The 22,531-nt window shown below is 36.7% G+C and overlaps 1 protein-coding gene across 1 annotated transcript in view; it reads left to right on the top strand.

The window, feature by feature from the left end:
• myo3a (myosin IIIA) overlaps nucleotides 1–22,531 on the top strand; it is a 93,877-nt gene that overhangs the window by 67,506 nt on the left and 3,840 nt on the right. Inside the window, exons 18-36 of the mRNA XM_026200758.1 lie at nucleotides 600–698; nucleotides 799–913; nucleotides 4,265–4,391; nucleotides 5,971–6,187; nucleotides 6,408–6,555; nucleotides 9,151–9,304; nucleotides 9,864–9,952; nucleotides 10,373–10,502; nucleotides 11,606–11,691; nucleotides 13,578–13,619; nucleotides 14,794–14,865; nucleotides 15,038–15,118; nucleotides 15,210–15,415; nucleotides 15,839–15,950; nucleotides 16,026–16,188; nucleotides 16,275–16,361; nucleotides 16,470–16,593; nucleotides 18,032–19,178; nucleotides 19,394–19,538. Coding sequence (XP_026056543.1) covers nucleotides 600–698; nucleotides 799–913; nucleotides 4,265–4,391; nucleotides 5,971–6,187; nucleotides 6,408–6,555; nucleotides 9,151–9,304; nucleotides 9,864–9,952; nucleotides 10,373–10,502; nucleotides 11,606–11,691; nucleotides 13,578–13,619; nucleotides 14,794–14,865; nucleotides 15,038–15,118; nucleotides 15,210–15,415; nucleotides 15,839–15,950; nucleotides 16,026–16,188; nucleotides 16,275–16,361; nucleotides 16,470–16,593; nucleotides 18,032–19,178; nucleotides 19,394–19,538 — 3,344 coding nt within the window. The remainder of the gene's footprint in view (nucleotides 1–599; nucleotides 699–798; nucleotides 914–4,264; nucleotides 4,392–5,970; nucleotides 6,188–6,407; nucleotides 6,556–9,150; nucleotides 9,305–9,863; nucleotides 9,953–10,372; nucleotides 10,503–11,605; nucleotides 11,692–13,577; nucleotides 13,620–14,793; nucleotides 14,866–15,037; nucleotides 15,119–15,209; nucleotides 15,416–15,838; nucleotides 15,951–16,025; nucleotides 16,189–16,274; nucleotides 16,362–16,469; nucleotides 16,594–18,031; nucleotides 19,179–19,393; nucleotides 19,539–22,531) is intronic.

The following is a 22,531-nucleotide window of genomic DNA, read 5'->3' as shown; positions in this document are numbered from 1 at the left end:
GACGCACTAACAAGGAGGCAGAGATATTTGAAGCAGTTTTACTCACCGCCTGCGGTTCCAACACACGATCGTGACCCTTTTTCCTTGGGATTGCATCATCCTTAAGAAATAAACAATACGCAAATCCGTCGTCAAACTGGGCCTTGTGAACAAGCATCTTCGAAATGCAGGGAACAAACAAAAACACTTGCACAATTCCGTTGATGCTCTGTAAAAATAAACTCCATCCACTGGTCCCTTAATGCTGTTTTTTTTTTTTCTTTGGTAATCTGTGCAGGGTTGTCTTGCAACCAAAAACACACTTCTTTTGTGACTTTTCGCGACGCTCTCGCTCTGATCAATGAATCGCTCTGATCAGTGAATCGTCTGTGCTCAGCCTCGCTATACGGGAGCGTGCGCTCTTCCGGGAGAAGTGCCCTCAAGACCCATATAAGGAAATTCCGCTCCATCTAACGTCACACAGAGCCATACTCGAAAAAAACTTTCCGAAACTTGTGACAAACCAGAAGGAGTATTTTGGGAACAAAAATACTCCTTCAAACGTACAACTTAATTTTTTTTAACTTTGTCCATTCTACTTTTTATTTTTATTTTTTTAGAGGGGAACGTAACTTCCACATCTTCTATTATATCTATGCTGGTCTGGCTGAGAGGAAGAAACTCGGCCACTACAAACTGTCAGACAGCAAAACACCAAAGTAAGTTCTTGAGCACCTGATAACAGTCTGCCGTTTTTATCCAGATCCTCATCTGATGTCCTTATTTCTGTTTTGTACTCTCTATTTTTCTCTATTCCAGGTATCTCCACAATGAGAATTTTCAATTAGTGCCTGACATTGTGGGCAATGCCTTCTATAAGGAGCAGTTTGAGACAGTGGAGCAGTGCTTCAAAGTCATCGGCTTCACCCTAGAGGTACACAAACCTATCGCAATAAAGTGTTTACAAAAAAAAAAAAGGTTCAATACTATAGTGATTTTTTTTAGAACCTTTATTTTTAGAATCACATTTTCAATAATAATTGTCACCTAGAACATTTATTTACTTTTTACATAATTCGAGTTCTTTATATTGGAGTTGATAGCCCTGATTTTCATTATACTAAAATGCAAATGTTTCTTTTGGAGAAGGGGCTAAAATGTTATTTGATTACTAAATAATGAGGTGTAATAGACAAGCGGAATGCTGATGTGCAGTGACCGTGAGAACAGCCTGCCAGTGCTCTGAACGCTGGCGATGGCCTGTGTGGAGGGTTATGTAGAAGTTGTGACCCAGTGCTCTAATGCCATCAGTCTCCACAATTACCATCAGACGAATCAGTGATGCATGCTGGAAAACATTACCAGTGCCCCTTTTGTCTGGAAGGCCACATCCAAGCTTATCAGTTAAATAAGATATCAGATATCCCAAGGTCATGAAACCGTCACAACAGAGCGCAACATAGTAGAGTGTAACCCAAATCATTTCAATGTAGATGCACCACAAATAATATTCTGTAGAAGGAACAAATAAGAACTTATGTTTAATAGCCCATTTTTATGTAAATGAAAAAAGCATGTAAAATATTTGTATGAAATATATATGAGGAAATGGAACAAACTTAGACGGACTAAATCCAGAAGAACCGTGGCAACGTCTCCAAGATGCAAGAAACCTACCTGCAAAGCTGCAGTAAGATTTAGGCACTTGTGTAAAAATGCTGTAAAATGAGAATAATGTAAACAATAATCTCATAAATCTTCTTTATCAGTTAACTTCTATTAACTAAATTAAATCAACATTTGGTGTGAGCATCCTTTGCATTTAAAGCATCTTTTTTTAGGTAGGTTTCTTGAAGTTTCTTGGAGGCTTTTCCACAGTTCTCCTGGATTGAGTCTGTCTCAGTTTGTTCTGTTTCTTCATGTTATTCCAGACTGATGATGATGATGAGATCAAATCTCTGTATGTGGCACTGGCTACTGTCAGACTCAAAATCTCAAATCTCATTGGATTAATACAATTAATGGGAAAAAGAATGTTTGGAAATGTAAACATATATTTATTACTGAAACACTACAGCAAAAGATAGATATCAGTCTTTTAGTTGGTGAAAATACTAGATGTTCTGAACATTTTGACCACTGTGTGTGTGTGCGTGTGTGTGTGTGTGTGTGTATATATATATATATATATATATATATATATATATATATATATATATATATATATATATATATATATATATATATATTGGAACACCTGTTCAATTCCTCATTAATGCAATTATTTAATCAACCAATCACATGGCAGTTGCTTCAATGCATTTAGGGGTGTGGTCCTGGTCAAGACAATCTCCTGGACTCCAAACTGATTGTCAGAATGGGAAAGAAAGGTGATTTAAGCAATTTTGAGCGTGGCATGGTTGTTGGTGCCAGACGGGTCGGTCTGAGTATTTCACAATCTGCTCAGTTACTGGGATTTTCACGCACAACGATTTCTAGGGTTTACAAAGAATGGTGTGAAATGTGAAAAACATCCAGTATGCTGCAGTCCGGTGGGCGAAAATGCCTTTTTGCTGCTAGAGGTCAGAGGAGAATGGGCCGACTGATTCAAGCTGATAGAAGAGCAACTTTGACTGAAATAACCACTCGTTACAACCGAGGTATGCAACAAAGCATTTGTGAAGCCACAACACGCACAACCTTGAGGCGAGTGGGCTACAACAGCAGAAGACCCCACCGGGCACCACTCATTTGTAGGAAAAAGAGGCTACAATTTGCATGAGCTTACCAAAATTGGACAGTTGAAGAGTGGAAAAATGTTGCCTGGTCTGATGAGTCTCTGATTTCTGTTGAGACATTCAGATGGTAGAGTCAGAATTTGGCGTAAACAGAATGAGAACATGGATCCATCATGCCTTATTACCACTGTGCAGGCTGGTGGTGGTGGTGTAATGGTGTGGGGGATGTTTTCTTGGCACACTTTATGCCCCTTAGTGCCAATTGGGCATTGCTTAAATGCCACGGCCTACCTGAGCATTGTTTCTGACCATGACCATCCCTTTATGACCACCATGTACCCATCCTCTGATGGCTTCTTTCAGCAGGATAATGCGCCATGTCACAAAGCTCGAATCATTTCAAATTGGTTTCTTGAACATGACAATGAGTTCACTGTACTAAAATGGCCCCCACAGTCACCAGATCTCAACCCAATACAGCATCTTTGGGATGTGGTGGAACGGGAGCTTCGTGCCCTGGATGTGCATCCCATAAATCTCCATCAACTGCAAGATGTTACCCTATCAATATGAGCCAACATTTCTAAAGAATGCATTCAGCACCTTGTTGAATCAATGCCACGTAGAATTAAGGCAGTTCTGAAGGCAAAAGGGAGTCAAACATAGTTTTAGTATGGTGTTCCTAATATTCCTTTAGGTGAGTGTATATATGTGTGTGTGTGTGTGCGTGCGTGTGAAATATAAATCAGTAAATCTAAAATATGTTGTTTTAAAGCTTTTTGTCAGCATTAATCTCAGCTCTTGTACAAAGAAATGCACTTAAAGGAATAGTCAACCCAAAAATGATAAGATAATATTAACTGCAATATTATCCCTTGTCCACTAGTGAGCAAGTGATGAAATGCTACATTTCCCCAAAAGTTTTCCGATGAATAAACAAACTCATCTAGATCTTGAACGGCTCATTTAAATTTTTGAACTAATTCTCAAATTAGAATTGAAGATGTAGTGTATTTCTAATCTTAATAAAAGCCTGATAATATCATATTAATGAAATGAAATGCACCATAGGTGTTCTTAAAGTGAGTACACTTTCATCATTAATTTTCAGTATTACATTACATTTAAAGAGGCAACTTATTTTCAGTCACTGTTGTGCTTTACACCACTGAAATACCACCAAGCCAACATCTAAATCTTCATAGATAACTTACTCTGTCTCTGTAATGTCAGTTCAGTTTTCTGTTTCTCGAGGGAGACACACATAATCACAGGCCTGTGAGTGACATGGATTTGACATTACGAAGCACTCTATTCTTTAGGGAGTCCATATAATCGAATAGACAGACGTGTCAGTGTGCCACTAGATATTAGCTGCTATGCTAAATTTACAGAAATATGTAGCAGATTCATTCCTCCGGGCTGGGTTGTTTAAACATAGATGTGATGTCATTTAATAAATCATGTTATTCATGCCTGGTGTTGCTTTTGTGGGATGTTTAATTGAATGCATTTTGTTGACTTTTTTTGTGTCATAATCTTATTAGGAGCTCGGGAGTGTTTACAGTATCTTAGCTGGGATCCTAAATGCAGGAGATGTCGAGTTCACGTCAGTCGCTTCCGAACATCAGACGGACAAAAGCAACATTTCCAACATGGCCGTACTAGAGAGTGGTAAGAACGGTCTCATATTCACCTTCCACTCTGTACAGCACAATCTTTAGATCTGAGCCTGAGCACAGTTATATAATCGGTCATGGGCGTTGTGCGTTTATGTAATTCTGAAGAGCTGCTAGAAACCCTAAGTCAACCCCTATTTGTATCCCTTTAGAACAAATCTCCACAAACAAGCCTAAGGTGGCTTGTTGCTCTTAGCTGACTTAATAGATTTAGAGAGGTTTATGGTAATTTTCACCAGCTTTCCCAAACCAGCTTATCAAACTCAAACTAGCAATCCACGTTTGACTATTTAAAGTTTAAGTTAATAGTAATGGGTACTATTCAGTATTAAATAGTAAGCCATTGTAGGGGTTTTAGTGCATCTGTAATTATACTGTGGTGATTTCATAAAGTGTCTAGGCTAATATTGCCCACAAACCCTTGCATGTGTTCACATGGTTCACAGTTGATGTTTATACTGCAGGAAAACAAATCATAATAATAACATTTAGGCAGGAGACAGCTGTTTTAAATATGTGAAGCTAAAAGTGTACCATAATTAGAAAAACACACATTTACTGATTTATGCAAATTTTTAAAAAATATAAAAGCTGGGATATGCACTAACATTAAAAAGTTTGTGTTCAGTAAGGCTTTTTATGTTTCATCAAGGCTGTATATATTTGATCAAAAATACTGAAAAAAAAACCCTTTGATTTTGTGAAATATTATTGCAATTTAAAATAACCGTTTTATGTTTTTTTTGCTTCAAAATAGAATGTATTCCTGTGATCAGATTTGTATTTTCAGCATCATTACTCAAGGTTTCAGTGTCACATGATCCTTCAGAATTAATTGTACATGCTGATTTATAATCATTGTTGGAAACAGCTGTGCTGCTTAATATTTTTTGGACCTGAAAAAAAAAGTGATAGTAAAATTCTATTTTGAATAAATGCTTTTCACATCAGTTTCAACATTGATCATAAATCAGCATATTAGATTGATTTCTGAAGATTCATGTGACACTGAAAACTGGAGTGATGGCTAATGAAAATTCTGCGCTGCTTCACATAAATAAATTATATTTTAAAGTATATTAAAATTGGAAACCAATATTAGAAATTACAAATATATTGTACAATATTGCTTTTTTCTGTATTTTTTTATTAAATAACTACAGCTTTGATGAGCATAAGAGCCCAGGTGTCAGACATTTGAACTGCACAGAATATAGCAACACATTTCATTGTGTCAGCAGTGTAAAAGGCGCTTTGGATAAAAGCATCTGCTATATGCATAACAATGTGAATGTATTTAGAAAGAAGTGAATTTCTTGCATAATTACCTTAGTATATATTAACATATTTCATTTATTTTTTCGCTGTTGATGTTTTCTTTCTATGGATTTAGTTTTAGTTAAATGTATAACCCTAGTTTGTGGTTTACAATTTTATTGTATACCATAATTTAACCATAATGTTTCATGATGCATGTCTCAATTGTCATGTTACATGTACTTGTAAGTATGTACCCAATGCAGTTTGCAAAATGGGAATATTGTTGTCATGTTTCTATGTGTTTGTACGTTCAGCTGCATCGCTCTTGTGTATCCGTGCGGACGAGCTCCAGGAAGCGCTGACCTCTCACTGTGTGGTCACACGGGGTGAAACCATTGTCAGATCAAACACAGTGGAGAAGGCCACTGAGGTACGGGACGCCATGGGCAAAGCTCTCTACGGACGCCTGTTCAGCTGGATCGTCAACCGCATCAACTCTCTCCTGAAACCAGACAACGACAGCCAGTCAGGGTGAGAGAAGAGAGTGTTCCCGATCTGTGAACCACAGTTTCAACAGTTGAAATCCAATTCTTTCAATGCCACCACCCAGGAGAAGCTTTAGAACATCTCTTTACTGACCAGAAACTTGAAAGATATTCTTCCATCCTTTGTATCGATGTGTGAATGACAGATTTATTTTTTAATTCCATATCAATTTGTTTCTCAATTCTATCCTTGAATTTCTCTCCAGGGAGGAAGACAAAGGTCTAAACATTGGTATTCTGGATATCTTTGGCTTTGAAAACTTTAAGAGGAACTCTTTTGAGCAGCTCTGCATCAACATTGCCAATGAGCAGATCCAGTTCTACTTCAACCAGCACATCTTCGCCTGGGAACAGGTACATCCCGTCTCTGATAAAGTCATTTTATCCAGTCCTGGATTGTTTGGAAGCTGTTCTAAGCCTTTTGGGAGCATTTGTAGTTTTTTTCCCCTCTTTTTTTTTTCTCAGCTTAACCTTATTTCCATTTAAATGGTGGTAACACCTCATCATTTATCATATCACGCCGTTGTGAGAAATGGAAGGAAGGGGAGTGGAATATTCAGTTTTCTTTTGACGCAGACAAGCGTGACAATTCCCCAGACTGACTGTAGCCTTGAGGGGGAAAGTAATTTGGTGCCTCTAAAGGTTTGCAACTAACCCACATTAGTGCCTTCATAAATCATCTGAAACAAGGGTTACGTCAGGAGCCGCTGACTTTGCTTCTGCTTCTATAAGCAGACAGAAAATGCTGCTTAAGGTAAACGTGTGGATGTGATGGCCACATTTCTGAGGTTGATGCATAATTCATTAGTATTTATATGGGTAAATCTCACAGACAAACATATTTATTTGCTAGGCAGTTGCTGTGAGGGTGCTAGGGCATCAATAATAATAATAATTATTATTATTATAAATATAGTGCTTTGCAATGGCAAGCACCACTCATATTCTGTGTATACAAATATGTCTACTTTTTATTTTATTTTATTTTATTGTATTATATGTATGTGTGTTTGTATGTATGCAGAAGAAAGAAATATCTTATGAGTTATAGTACAGTAAAACAGTAATACAGTAAAAACTTTATAATATTATTTTAGCACCATTAATGCATTATTTAACTAATATGATCACAAGGAATACATGATAGGTAAAAACTGATAGCCTGAATGCACTGTAAGTCGCTTTGGATAAAAGCGTCTGCTAAATGCATAAATTTAATTTAAATGTATTTTATTTTATTTTAATTTAATATAGATACATAGCAATGAAATTTTCATTTTTACACTAATGAGAATATGAGGGAAATGTAATTAAAATAATCAAAAACAAAAGAAAAGTCCAAAAATATGCTTTTCTGTTATGTTGTTGCTTCAAATCTCTGCCGTCTTTGCATCCCTGAGGCTTGTCTGTCAGCAGCAGTCAAAAACGCAAAAGTTCCCCCCTTGTGTTTTAAAAAAAGTTTCACAACATTTTCAAAATGATTTGCGTTCAGACATATCCGCGAAAATTACCAAAAACGCTCTATTACGTACAGTATGCCAGGCCAGTAGTTGGCAATGTCACCTTGTTAGTAAACAGTACCTGTAGGGAACTGACGATTATATGATGTATATGATGCGTCTCCGCTGTTGTAATATTGGTGAAGTAAATCCGTTAGCAAACTCTTGAACAGCAACAACCATAGACTCCGCCATTGTTTTGTATGTTTGTTCGCACTTGCCTATAAATCGTCACATACCCTAACACATACTACGCATGCGCATGATGTAACCATTTTCAAAGATTCCTGTATTGGGTTTTTACAGAGATATTATTATTGTGGCATTTGAAAAATGTGCTCTTTGAAACACGTTTTCAAAAATATGCGTTTTCAGTCCCCAAAACGACGTTGTCTTGTAAACAAACATGCAAAATGCATAAAAAGTTTCCCATTTTTGTCTGAAAATGTTGATGTGTAAATTGCCCCTTACTGTCCCCCAAAAAAAGCTCTAATCCACACCAGACATTGGATTTCTTAGACAAGCTTCTGTATGTTTATGATGCATTTCGCCAGTGAATAATTAGGTCCACGTGTGAATTGTAATTTATCAACATGTCTGTCTTGACTCTAGACTTCCATGACATTTGTGCTTTGGGTTGAGTGCTCTGCTCACAGGAAGTCATCGTGTAGCAGCCTGACACACACTGTACCTCAGATTTAGGAGGATTCAGAGCTCAGGCATCAGCTAGGAGAAGTCTGCAGTGTTGTTGCAAGCTTACAAATATTAGTCGATCGGGAACGCATTTCTGTTCCTCTAGGAGAAATTCAGTTTCAAGACAACAGCAGCATCAAGCGTAAAGGTCACAGAAAACATCACATTCAGAGTGCAATAAAACAAGACATTTCAAAATATGAATGCATTGCCTCAGAATAAAAGAGTTCTTTTAACATTTTATGTAGAATTTGTCTCGCATGACCAGAATTTTTACTAGCAGCATGAAGTCTTGTGAACTTGCAGTATATTCTGGCACCCGGTTAGACAGGAAAGGAATAACTGGTTGACATGGGTAGTGTAAAAACAGTAATATTGTGAAATATTTTCTATTCGAATATAATACAAAGCTGAATTTTACCATGAAGTGTCACATGATCTTTCAGAAATCATTCAAATATGCTGATTTAGTGCTCAAATGAATTATATATGGGGATTATTTGTTGAATAGAACATTCAAGGAAATTGCATTTATTTGAAATATGAATTTATAATTTTAAAAACTCTTTACTGTCACTTTTGGTAATTTAATTGAATCTTTGAAGGAAGAAAAATTAAATTAAATTAAATTAAATTAAATTAAATTAAATTAAATTAAATTAAATTAAATTAAATCCCAGACTTTGGAATGGTATTGTATTAAATATTCAGAGATTTGATTCCAATAACCTCATTAAATAATTTGGTTGCTCTGCAGGATGAGTATCTGAATGAAGACGTGGACGCTCGGGTGATTGAATATGAAGATAACCGGCCGCTGCTGGACCTGTTCCTTCAGAAGCCCATGGGCATGTTAGCACTACTAGATGAGGAGAGTCGCTTTCCTCAGGCTACTGACCAGACCCTCGTCGGCAAGTTCCTCACAGCATCTGACCTTCTCCCTGAAACATCATAGAGCTTTAGCTTTAGTTGTGTTCATCTAGTGTCTTATGACCAGGGACACTTACACTGTCACACTCAAACACACACACACACGTACACACAGACCACAAGATCAAGAGAGAGACTGTCATCAAACATTTACTGCTTGCAAAATTTTTATCTGCTTTCTCCAGATGACACTCTAAATGAAGACTTTGACTGACAGCTGACTAATTCAACATGCCAACACTAGACACTTAGCTGTTTTTCCAAGACTTAACTTTATTGCTTTATACTGAATGAAACGGATGAATTCATTCATGTGTGTCTCATGGTGTCACAAATTGTTGAATTAATTAATGAGGGCCGGGTCGGTAGCGAAAAAATACATGAACGAATGAATGTGTGAATGTCTTAAATGATGAATGGTTAAATCGACACACTACGTAAATGATGAAATACATTTTTTGAATGAATGAACCTGTGAATGGATAATGGAGTTGGTTTATGAACTCGTAATTAATAAGCGGTTGTCTTTTGTTCATCCAGAGAAATTTGAGGACAACTTAAAATCCAAAAACTTTTGGAGGCCAAAGAGGGTTGATCTGGGATTTGGAATCCATCACTATGCAGGCAAGGTAGAAATATTATATTCATCACTATTTATTTCTGCATTTTTTTTTTTTTTTTTATAGAACAGAAACAATGAAATGAAAGAGAATTACATTTTTTGTTTACACGAAAAAGGACAATTCTGACATCATTCACATTTCTATAAATAAAGGATCCAAAATGGATTTTCACAGCAGTGTCAGCTTAAAAAGAACCATTTTGGATTCCCCAAACAAAGCTTTTTTTATCCAAACAGTTTTTATTATAGTGTGAAGAACTTGTCCATTCTGCTGTACAGAAAATGAAAACACATTTGTTAAAATATCTTCTTTTGTGCATGTAAGGGTGAGTAAATGATGACTGATTTTGTATCTCTCTAAACCAGATGAATCTGTGAGAGTAATAGTATAGTAGCTGTAAATACATCTTGTTTCTCATGCGGTTAGGTGATCTATAATGCCGGCGGTTTTCTGGCTAAGAACAGAGATGCTCTGCCTGCTGATATTGTTCTTCTGCTGAGGTCCTCGGAGAATGAACTGATCTGTAAACTGGTTACTCACCCGCTCACTAAAACAGGTTTGCTCTGACTTTGCACTTTTCAGAAATATTGAAAGCCTACCTACTGTTTAGATGCTTAATTTTCTGTCCTTTTTAATACAGATATATTATTTTTGTTGCTAAAGCACTAACAAATCCATACACATTTATTCATGCGCTTATATAACTTATGGTGTGTGTGTGTTTCATTCGTCCTCTCTGTATGAGACAGATTTTCTTAACAGTGACCTCTAACAATGTGTAATTATTCAATTATTAAGGTTTTTTTATTATTATTATTTTCGTGCTGCCAGAATTAAGAAAAAAAGGGACATTTTTGGTTGCTTTGAGTACATCCACCAGTTTCCACTACTTTAGTCCTGCAGTGTGAATACTTCTTAAAAATCACTAATCACAAATTTATTGCACGCCAAATGTCTTGGCTCACCTAATTATAATACTAATCTAATGTAACACAAAGTATGAAACGGTATGACACAGATGCTGTTGGTAGATTTTAGGTTATCTAAAATTTTTAGATTTTAGACTTTATGTGACCCACTAGAGAAAGCAATACTACTGTAGTGTATTTTAGCATGGCATAAGCAGCCAAATGGAAAGTATAGCCACATTCTATTAGACTACACTGCATTATAGGCCACACCACTATCTCACAGAATGGAAATGACAGGGCAAACACCATCCTGTCTGAAACGTTAAGCAGGGAGTTTGATCCATTGGTCTGAACGAATGAATGTAGCACTCTCTCTAGAAAAGAAAATGTGCTCACTCCCATGTGATCTGAAGTGATGAATGGAGGTTGTCTGACTGACACAGTCGATTACGTCCTGTGAGATTCACTGGGGATTGTTTCCAGGAAGTCTGCCGGGATTTCAAACCTAAGCCTCATTCATAAGGCTTTTGTTAGCTACTTGACCATTGTGAAGCTTATTTATCTGTCAGCATTGACCTCTAAAGACCATATATCCCAGTGCCTTTGAAATGGTTAACCTTGCAATAAATTGTAGATCATCTTTGAAGAACATGTGATCTAATCTAGTGAAGTGTCAACAGCAGATTTCTAATGTGTTTGGTTATCATAGTAAAAGCAGATATTTGCCCTGACCTCTCTCTTTGTGCAGGTAACCTGGCTCACACTAAAGGCAAGGCTGCGGGATCTGCTCATATGGGCACACAACAATCACAACGCACCATTAACTTTGCCAAGGTACCCTTATTTTGACCTCTTCTCCTCTCTGTACTATAGAGCTCCTAAAGGGATATGGTGATGGTAAAAAAAAAAAAAAAAGTAGATGGAAGGAAAATTATGTTTCAGTGTATTTCCATTCACTCACAGAACAATTGCATTCTCCCATAAAACTTTGCATTCACCTGACAAGCTTAGCTATATGAGGTGTTAGGAAAAACATAACATTTCACAAAATTCTGTGTTTTTGTAAGTGAAAACATTGTTTCTAAGGGGACACTGCTTTGCTAGAGAATATAAATGTTAAGTAACCAAATACAAAGTTTCTCAGGGAAGGCAATTGTTTTGCAAGAGATTGCAAATGTTCTGGAGAGAATGCAATGTATTTTTTTTTTTTTTTGGAGTGAACGCTGTTTTTTTCAGGGGAACGCAGTCGTTTTGTAAAAGATTGCAAATGGTTATGAGGGAATGTTAATGTTTTGTGAGTGAACGCAACATTTCTTGTGCAAACAATAGTTTTGTAAGAGATTGCAAATGTTTTGGAGCGAACACTGTTTTTTTCAGGGGAGCACAGTAGTTTTGCGAGAGATTTCAAACGGTTGCGAGTGAATGTTCATGTTTTGTGAGTGAACGCAACATTTCTTGGGGAAACACAATAGTTTTGCAAGCAATCGCAAATGATTTCTGAGTGAACGCAATGTTTCTTGAAGGAAAAATAGTTTTGCAAGAGATTGCAAATATTTTGAAGTGAATGCAACATTTCTCTGGGGAACACAATAGTTTTGTAAGAGATGGCAAATTTTTTGGAGTAAACAGTGTTTTTCAGGGGAACGCAATATTTTTTCGATAGACTGCAAACGGTTGCAAGCAAATGTAAATGTTTTGTCAGTGAATTCAAAGTTTTTTGGGAATGTGATAGCTGTGCGATAGATTGCAAATGTTTTGCGAGTGAACAGAAAGTTTATCAGGGGAACACCGTAGTTTTGAGAGAGATTGGAAATGCAATGTTTCTCAGTGGAAACGCAGTCATTTTGCAAGAGATTGCAAATGTTTTGGAGTGAATGAAACATTTCTCTGGAAAATTCATAGATGGCAAATGATTTGGAGCGAACGCAGTATTTTTTGGGCAATGCAATATCTGTGCGGTAAATATTTTGCAAGTGAACAGAACGTTTCTCAGGGGAACGCAGTAGTTTTGCAAGAGGTTGCAAATTTTTGTTAGAGATTGCAAATGTTTTGTGAATGAACACAAAATTTTAAGGGGGAATGCAATAGCTTTTCAAGAGAATTGAAATATTTTGTAGCAAGTTCAACGTTTCTCGGAGGAACACAGTTGTTTGTCTAGATATTGCAAATGTTTTGTGAGTGAATGCAAAGCTTCATGGGGGAAAACAGTAGTTTTGCAAGAGATTCCAAGTGTTTTGCAAGCAAAAGCAAAGTTTCTCTGGGAAATGCAATAGTTTTGTGAAAGATCATAAATGATGATAAATAAGGATGCAAATGTTTTGGATTGAACACAATTTCTCAGGGAAACACAATACTTTCGAAACATTAAAATATAATTTTTCCTCTCAACACATTTTTTTTTCTTTCCCATGACCATGTTCTCTTAGGGGCTCCATATTATTCTGTTATTTCTACTCTACCTTTAAGACCCCTATATGTAAATTATCTGTGTTATTGATTGGATAAATTTAAGATATTACCGAAGTTGCTTGGTGTTGATGTTTTAATGTGGGCATTCATAAGGCAGTGGGTTTATGTTTTTGGCTAGGAGCTTGAGAGGTTTCACTTTTTGGAATGTACTAATTTTCTTTCCACCTCTATTTTGTCTCTCTGGCTTTCCATACTACATACACATCAATGAAATTTCCATCCCTCCTTCATATAATGTCTTCTTTCTAAAGCTGGAGGGTCTTATGTTATTCAGTACTGTATCATTCAGTGAGGTAATGATCCTGTAGTATTTGTGTTGTACATTAGAGATGTGCCCAAAAAAGATATGCGTCTTTAGCCAGACAGCACTGTGTTCACCAGTTTTGGGTGTCTGTTTGTATATATGTGGGTCTTTCTCAGAAAACTGTGCTTTTTTTATCATTTTATTTGAAAAAGTTACTTCTGAACTTTCAGGAAATCATTGTCCTCACCTCAGGCACAAATTACCAGCACAGTGCTACCTGAGACATTAGCTGATCACCTTAGGTTGATGCATCCTTACAATTTTCCGATTTGGGGTATATATATATATATATATATATATATATATATATATATATATATATATATATATATATATATATATATATATATATATATATATATATATATATATATATATATAATTATTTTTTTTTATTTATTTATTTTTTGTCTAGTTGCTATGCTGTTAATCCCAATATTGGAGGAGGAATAAAAAAGTTGTTTCCTGAAAATGACCCATGTCTGTGAGAATGAAATAGTTTCTTCTCATGTGACCCGACCAGCTGTCTAATAGCTAATGCATTTGTAGATTGACTGATTTACAGCTTGATTAGTTCTTATAATACACATTAGAATTGTGTCCCTGTGGAATTTAGGAGAATTTCCTTCATGTGTTTATGTGCACTCCATTCCTTTTTTAAAATATCTAAAATATAGAGTTTTTTTTTTTTTTTTTTTGGCATTTAGTTTATTATTCCCAAGAGAATAATTAGGAGAACACATGAGCTACTTAGAGCTCACATTCAGGTTGCACTCTGAAATGAATGAGCGTTTTAAACACATTGAAATGATGTCTTTGATGAAGACCTGCATACATTACCATTTATTTGCATATTTAAGCATGTTGTCTTTAGAAAATTTCACATGAAAGATTCCATCCATTTTAACCCACGTAAAATAAAAGCACCTTTGTCAGTGTATGATTCCGCTTTGTGTTCAACACTGAAACACCTTGATAATATAGCCTGGTGAAATATTCATGGCCCTTTCAAACAAGGAATCTGGCCTTATTGATGATTGTAATAAGTAATTAATGCTTCTTAGATTGCTTTTGCAAATAAATCCTGCAATTAATTTCATGTTATTTCTTTACTATATCATATCAGACCATCTTATCATGATTTTTATGCATTTCTTTTTCAGTCTTGCTCTCGGAAATTAACTCCCACCCATGACAAAACAATGCTTGCCTTGCCTGTTGACACTGTACAAACGGTGATTGTGTGTTTACCCTGTCCTTTGGCTTTGTTGTATACGATTTTCAAAGAGGAGAGATGCATAAATTTACTTTAAAGATATAATTTTATGTTTATATTAAAGAACCCCAATATTGTAGATTTTCATGACCACATGTTTTCAGCATGGTGAATATTTTGTGTTTGCAAAGGTGGAGAGCATAGGAGAGACCACACATCACCCCAGAGAGACCACCAACATGAAGACTCAAACTGTGGCCTCTTACTTTAGAGTAAGACTTTTGAAGACCTAATAATGATAAGAACCGATAAAAATATTGTCACTCTTGACCACCATATTGCTTTGTTCACTGTACTTTGCAGTATTCTCTAATGGACCTGTTATCAAAGATGGTGGCAGGCCAACCTCACTTTGTGCGTTGCATAAAACCCAACAATGATCGCCAAGCCCATAAGTTTGACAGGGAAAAGGTTCTAATCCAATTACGCTACACTGGTATTCTAGAGACGGCCAAGATACGCAGACAGGGCTACTCTCACCGCATCCTCTTCAACAACTTCATTGAAAGGTTGGACTGATACTACATATTACTGTGCGTCAAGTTTATAAACCCCTTTTCCACCTAAATGGTGTTTATGTTGGTGCTTGAGACAATACTCTGCCAAGGGACCCATCCCATAACTGGTCTGTGTTTCAAATGACTTGAGAAATGAAACATGACAGTGTGAATGCATAACCCCACTTCAAACAAAACCATTATGGAGCCCATTATAGCTCATCATGATCTTTGGTCTTAGTTTTAAAAACTTATTTTTACATCCAAAGTAACAGCCATCAAAACTGGCGAGAACCACGTTTTAACAACCAATAATGGACCACTACTTCCGATACCAACACTAGCACATTGCTGGTGGAAAAGGGCTCTCTTTAGACCATAATTTCTCAATTGTTATTTTGAGAGTTGCCTTTTACTAACCATTGGTCTTTTCAGATACTCTATATTAGCATTTAGAGCCAATGAGGAGCCAGCAATGAATCCTGAGACATGTGCTGTTATTTTGGAGAAGGCCAAACTAGAGAACTGGGTTCTGGGAAAAACAAAGGTTTGTGAGTCAATGGCTTTAATAACTATCATTGTTGTTCAACCAAGCTCATAAGTCTGATGGTTATGTGTTTAGGTATTTCTTAAGTACTATCATGTGGAGCAACTGAATCTGATGGTGAGGCAGACCACAGACCGAATTGTTCTGGTCCAAGCATATATACGGGGCTGGCTGGCATTTAAACGATACCGTTTGATGCAGGAAAAACGAGAACAAAGTGCCGTGGTGTTGCAGTCAGGTGTGCTGCTGATCTTATTGTTGTTGACTATATGTTAAAATGCAGAATCCTCTGCAGAACAAGCTCTAAATTTTCCTTTCTTCTAGCATACAGAGGACACAAAGTTAGGAAGAGAGTGGCTGATGACAAAAGCAAAGCAAAGTCAGAAGCTGTTATTACGCAATTCCAAGCAGGTACAACAAAATACATATTAAAAATGTATTGAAGAAACGAATTTGATGAACGAATTAAATGAATTTAGAAAGAAAAAACTTGACCTAAATCATGGCATTTTCACACAGTTTGCAGAGGATATCTGGAAAGGCAGAAATACAAGGAGTTGCTAGATGAGAAGAACAAAGCTGCTGCAAAGATCCAGGCCCATTACAGGGGGCACAAAGAGAGGAAAAGCTTTAAGAGGAAAAAGTAAGTTCTTATTCCAGATGGTTTTATCCTCCTACTTGTAGACTATGCAAAAATTTTCCATCAAAGGTTCATCAATTCAGTTTAAATTCCATCTCATCAAGCTCTTTGTCTTACTGGTTCCTTGTTTTGGTTTCATTTTCATTTTCAGTCTCTAGCTGTTTAACAAAAGGTATGTGCTAACCAAAAACAATTAATGCAGACGTCCTAGAAAGTCCATTCTACCAAATTTGCAATATAGTATCAATTGCAACCGCTATACCAACTTTTTTGGAATGAAAAGAGAGAAGGCGTGAAGTAAAAATAGAGACGCCCAGTGATACCGGGATATTGACAACCTTGAAGAGTCATGAAGGTCATTGGTACACATGAGCCGCTTTTCCATCAAAATTACCTGGAACAATTTGTCCCAGGAAATGTTTTTTTCCCAACACCTGTTGGTGTCTGTGTTTCCATTGCGGTCTAAAGTACCGTGAAAATTAGGAAAATAGTCTGGTGATGTAGGACTGCGCGCAACTGCTCCTCCCAGTCTAGGGCCATCTTTCAGTACAAAAATTTGGGACTTGCATCCTCAGCGGTTTGGACTCAGGTGTGTGAATTCCCAAAGAATCGGACAACACAAGTCTGATAATTCTACAAATGGAACAACAGTGTGCTTGACAACGTCAGTCAGCTAACCTTGGCTCCTGCAATTTCCCTCACTGTTTTTTACAATAAAACGAAATATGATATCAAACACCAGTTGCTCTTTTCATTTTCATTTAAACATAAGCTATTTATAGGAGCAGAAATGTAGTTCAGGGAACATACATACATATCATATTAATATATTAATGGAATAAAGACCAAACATGACCTATTAGATTAACAAAAAAGCAAATTATATCTCATGTTTAACCACTACAGAGACATCAGAGCCAGTGGCAAATGTCGAAAGGATTAGCCGATTTGATGATGCTCTCGCCAGTATACGAGCACTGAGCGCCCAATGATCACGTGGACCTAACGTCTCTAAAATCAGGGAAGCACATTATTAAATAGTCGCTGTCTTTTCAAATAAACCGCAATTTTTTTTTTAAACAACTATATTCTCGCCTGTAGTACTCTTAAAACTACATTTCATGACACTATAATAGTAATATTTTTTTTTTAGTAATGCGAATAAATGTTGGTTGGAATAATGTTCCATGAACTCAGCCAATCAGCATGTTCAGCGTCCAAGTCCCGCTGCCAAAAGTTCAGGACCATTGAAAAAGTACTACTTCTGAGGGGCAATTTTTACCCGGAACTTTTAGATCCTGGTTCCTGCTTTGGAAACACACTGAGTACTTGCCTAATGTCCCTAGATCCTGGGGAAGTTCCTGCGATGGAAACAGACTTCTAGAGTAGAATCAAGAATTCTACAGTGCTATGGTAACATAAACTGATTTATTTTACACAGGGAAGCCATGCAGAAGGCAAAATCTGAGAAGACAGAGGAAGTGACGGAGGCCCCATCAGAATCAGAAGATCCAGTTACAGAGGAACCTCCACAGGAAGGAGGTGAAGTGGAAACGGATGAAGCTGATGAAAAGGCTGCTGTGGTCCTCCAGAGCAACTACAGAGGTTACAGGGAAAGGAAGAAATACAAGGAGCATCGGGAACGTAACAAGACTTTAACAGGGGATGAGCTGGCCATTTCCTCATCCACACCTGAAGAAGTCACTCCTGGAGAAGATTTGGATGCTATACAAGAGGACATACAGGAGAATATGGAGGGAGAAGTGAAGGAGGCTGAGGAAGAGGCTGCAAGTGGAGGAGATGAGAACAATAAAGAGGAAACCAAGGCAGCCACTGTTATCCAGAGCAACTTCAGAGGTCACAAAGAACGTAAAAGACTCCAAGAGGAGGGGAAGATGCCAGTTAGAGGACAGAAGGAGACAAGTAGTCCTCCAGTTGAAGATGAGCTTCCTATTCCAGATCCACCACCTCCAGAAGAACTGATGGAATTCACTGAGGACATGGAACAGGAGGATGAGGCTCCAGCTGAACCACCAGGAGAAGATGAAGAGGCCAAAGCCGCTGTGGTTCTTCAGAGCAATTTCCGTGGCCACAAAGAGCGTAAAAGGCTCCAGGAGGAAGGCAAAATCCCCAAGAAAAAGCCAAAAGAAGATATGGCTAATCCAGACGCTTCTGAACCAGACATTTCTCTTGAGGAACTCCCACCACCTCCATTAGAATTCGAGCAAGAGCTAGATTCCAGTCACTCTCCAGGGGCAGATGAAGAACATGCTGCAACTGTTCTACAGAGCAATTTCAGAGGCCACCAGGAGAGAAAGCGATTGAGAGCAGAGAGAGAAGGAGCCAGTGGAAAAGAGGTTGAAGAGATGGAGGAACAGGAGGATGGGGAAGCTCTGGACATCACAGATGTTCGGCTGGAACGGAAGGGGGTTGAAGGAGAGGAGGATTCTCAGGCTGAGGAAGCCCAGTATGATGAGGAGCAGGCAGCCATTAAAATCCAGAGCAATTTCAGAGGTTATAAAGACAGAAAGAAACTGAAAGCCACGTCACATAAACAGGATGAGGAAGTGGAGTCACTCTTCAAACAGGTGATTTTTTGTTGTTGCTGTTTTTGGTTATTTTACCCACAAAGGACAAATGTGTCATCATTTAATCACCCCGATTATCAATCCAAACCTGGACTAATCTTTCAAAGAGTAGCATCCTAAATATGAGACTTGATCTAAGATATACATTCTTTGCCTCACAAATTTTGAGGCTTTGCACAAGATTCAGTTGATAACATTCTTTGTAACCTGCTCAGGTAACCAAGGTCTCTGAAGATTTCTTATCACTGCAGAAGAAGTTAAATGAAATCATACTTGCCCATCAGCTCAACCCCAGCGAAAATGGAATGTTTGTGAAAGGACAACCCATCAATGGCTACTTGAGCTACTACCAACCACCAGGTAAATGTCCTTCATAAATTTAGGTCCAGTCATGTCTGACATCTTAGTAATTGTAATGACTTTTATGTAATGACTTAGAATTGTTGACTTTTACGTATTACGTAAAAAAAAAGTATATTTTGTAATAATGTCAAATTAAAAGTTTTACTTTAAGGTAAATTTTAAATCATTGTTTTAATGATCTTATGTCATGTTTTTAAGAAGTACAACATAAGTACTTGATTTTTACTTTGTGATTTGTTATTTAGTTTAACATTCAATTCATGTTTTTTTTAAATGTTCTAATCAACAAATGTGTGTTTACAATATATTTAAATACATGAAATACATGATTCAATAGAAACAGCATAAATGTATGCTTGTCATTACATGGGGAAGTACACTTAAATTAAAAAAGGCAAAATAATAAAATATGGAAATTATTATGCACTTCATATTCATATATACAGTGGGGATCGAAAGTTTGGGCACCCCTTGCAGAATCTGTGAAATTATGAGTAATTTTCAAAAAATAAGAGAGATCATACTAAATGCATGTTATTTTTTATTTACTACTGTCCTGAGTAAGATATTGTACATAAAAGATATTAGCATTTAGTCCACAAGACAAAATAATTATTATAATAGTAAGTACATGTAATGTGTAACAAGGACACCTTAAAATAAAGTGTTACCAAAAACCTTAATTAAACTCCTGCAGTATACTTGTTGCTGTCTTTTTTTATGAGAACATGAAGTTTCCTTTTCTCTAACGGAGACTGATCTTATCAAGAATTGGATGTCTAGTGCCACAACATATAAATTGGGCTCAACAAGATGTGTCATCAGAAATTTTCCCCCAGCTGAGCAAATCTACTGATCATTTGATTTCTGCTGCGATATGTCTAATTTCTTTAGGGAGGATAATTCTTGCAGATTCTATTATTCCTGATATGCACCTTGTCTCTAAATGAAACCAGATTATTCTGTCAGCAGTGATTAAGGTTTCTGTGTTGACAGATATGACCTCCTGAGCTGTTTTCCTCTTAATCTCATCTGTGAAAGCTGAACTTCTACAAAAATCTCGTTTAAGGGATTGCATTTGCTTTATAAATACTGTTGTCAGCTGCCCCATGCCCCATGCCCCATTTATTGTGACTGTAAAAATGTCTTGTTTGGAAGCTCCACAGTCTAAATAAATAATCTTAACGAGAGTCTTTCTGTGTGGAAACAATTATTATTGTACAAATATTATTGTTTCCACTGGAAGTGCCCTTTTGAATGGCAGTCACATTTCCATGTACATGAAAGGTCTTTAAATGCTAATCGCATTGCATGCAAAAGTGCCCCAGCAATTAGAGCAAGCATTAATATAAGAGCCGCCAATTGGCTTTATACCTCTGAGCAATCAAGAATTGCCGATGACCTTTCAAGTGACACATTTAATAAATATGACAAACTCTCCAGCCTGTGCCCGCTGGTCCTGATGGGCATTGATTAATTTTCTTTTTGCCGGACCTTTCTACATGATAAACAGAGCCTGAGTTAGCAGACGCTGTTCAAATACACCAAAGGTCATTTTTGTACCTTTTGGTGTTGATTGCAAAGAAAGATCATATTTGATAAAGTATTCTGTATCAAAACACACTTCTTTGACAGTACTTACTTACAGTCTACTTATGTAATGTTATGGTAACATAAGGTAGCTACATGTATTAATGTTATTTTCAGTGGCAGGTTCAGGGTTAGTACCAACTTAATTATTATTACCTAGTTATTGTAAGTACGATATGTATGATATATTAAACTAAATAAACATGTTTTATTTATAGTTAAATGTAAGGCCCTGCTTTTCTTGTTTTGCAATAAAATATTAATACAGTGAGTACAATTTGATCTAAGTACACAGTAGTTAAGGCCACTTAATAATGTACATACAGTATAAAGTGGAACCAAATGTACTATTTTTGTATTTAATGAATGAGCTTATCCATAGTTTAAATCATATTTATTAACTGAACAGATGTAATTGAAAGTATCTGTGCTGATTTGAATTAATTTGAAGAAATGCATTCTAAAAATATTATTTGTATTTTAAATAAAATCAAAAAGATGCTAATAGTTTATAAACTGTAGAAATTTTTATTTATAGAAATTTTACCCATTTCATTTATGTAAAACGATGCATATCATTAAAGCTGCAGTCGGTAACTTTTGATGCTCTATTATGTCTATGAAGAATCACAAAGGTACTGGGTTACTCCGCCGCGGTACCCCCGAAGCAATCTAAAATAGTCTGAATATAAACACTTATTATAGGTGCACCCTAGTGATTCAGGACAAGCTAAAAACACAGTTTGGAAAATGGATTCATGGTGTACTCGCTTATTATATACATTTTGTATACTTTGAACACAAAAAAAGTTACGGACCGCAGCTCTGATTGGTTGTTTCTCTTACCGCTCCCGGTAAGAAACAACCAATCAGAGCTGCGGTCCATAACTTTTTTTGTAGTCTGTCCGTAGCCTGTCCTGTGTTTATATTCGGACTATTTTAGATTGCTTCAGGGGTACCGGAGTAACCCAGACCCTTTGTGATTCTTCATAGATATAAACAGAGAGTCCTTCTGCAACACGCAAGCAGTTCTGTTTATTAACCGCTAGAGCGTCAAAAGTTACCGACTGCAGCTTTAAGTGTATTACTCAGTTTATGTTAAAACTGTGTAATCAAGTGTATGGGATTTTTATAATAATAATCAGTGTAACTAAAGGTACACTATTTAAGCCATTTAGTGCAATATCTATTTTTCTGCTCAGTACAAGTTGCATTGTTAGCTTAGCAACTTGCTAACATCAAACTCTGCTGGAGTCAGTTTGTGCCTCCTGCGCAGTTCAAGTGAAGCCCATGCTGAGCATTTCATATCAGGAATTTATGAGGTTCAGTATCAGCTGGTTAATTCATATTCTCATTCTTTCTTTTACTTGTCTGTGTCAGTGTTGGGACGGCATTTCTGA

Source organism: Carassius auratus, chromosome 24 (assembly GCF_003368295.1).
Source record: "Carassius auratus strain Wakin chromosome 24, ASM336829v1, whole genome shotgun sequence".
Classification (NCBI taxonomy): domain Eukaryota; kingdom Metazoa; phylum Chordata; class Actinopteri; order Cypriniformes; family Cyprinidae; genus Carassius; species Carassius auratus.
Note: the sequence above shows the minus strand (reverse complement) of the source record. Positions and strands in the feature narration are given on the sequence as shown.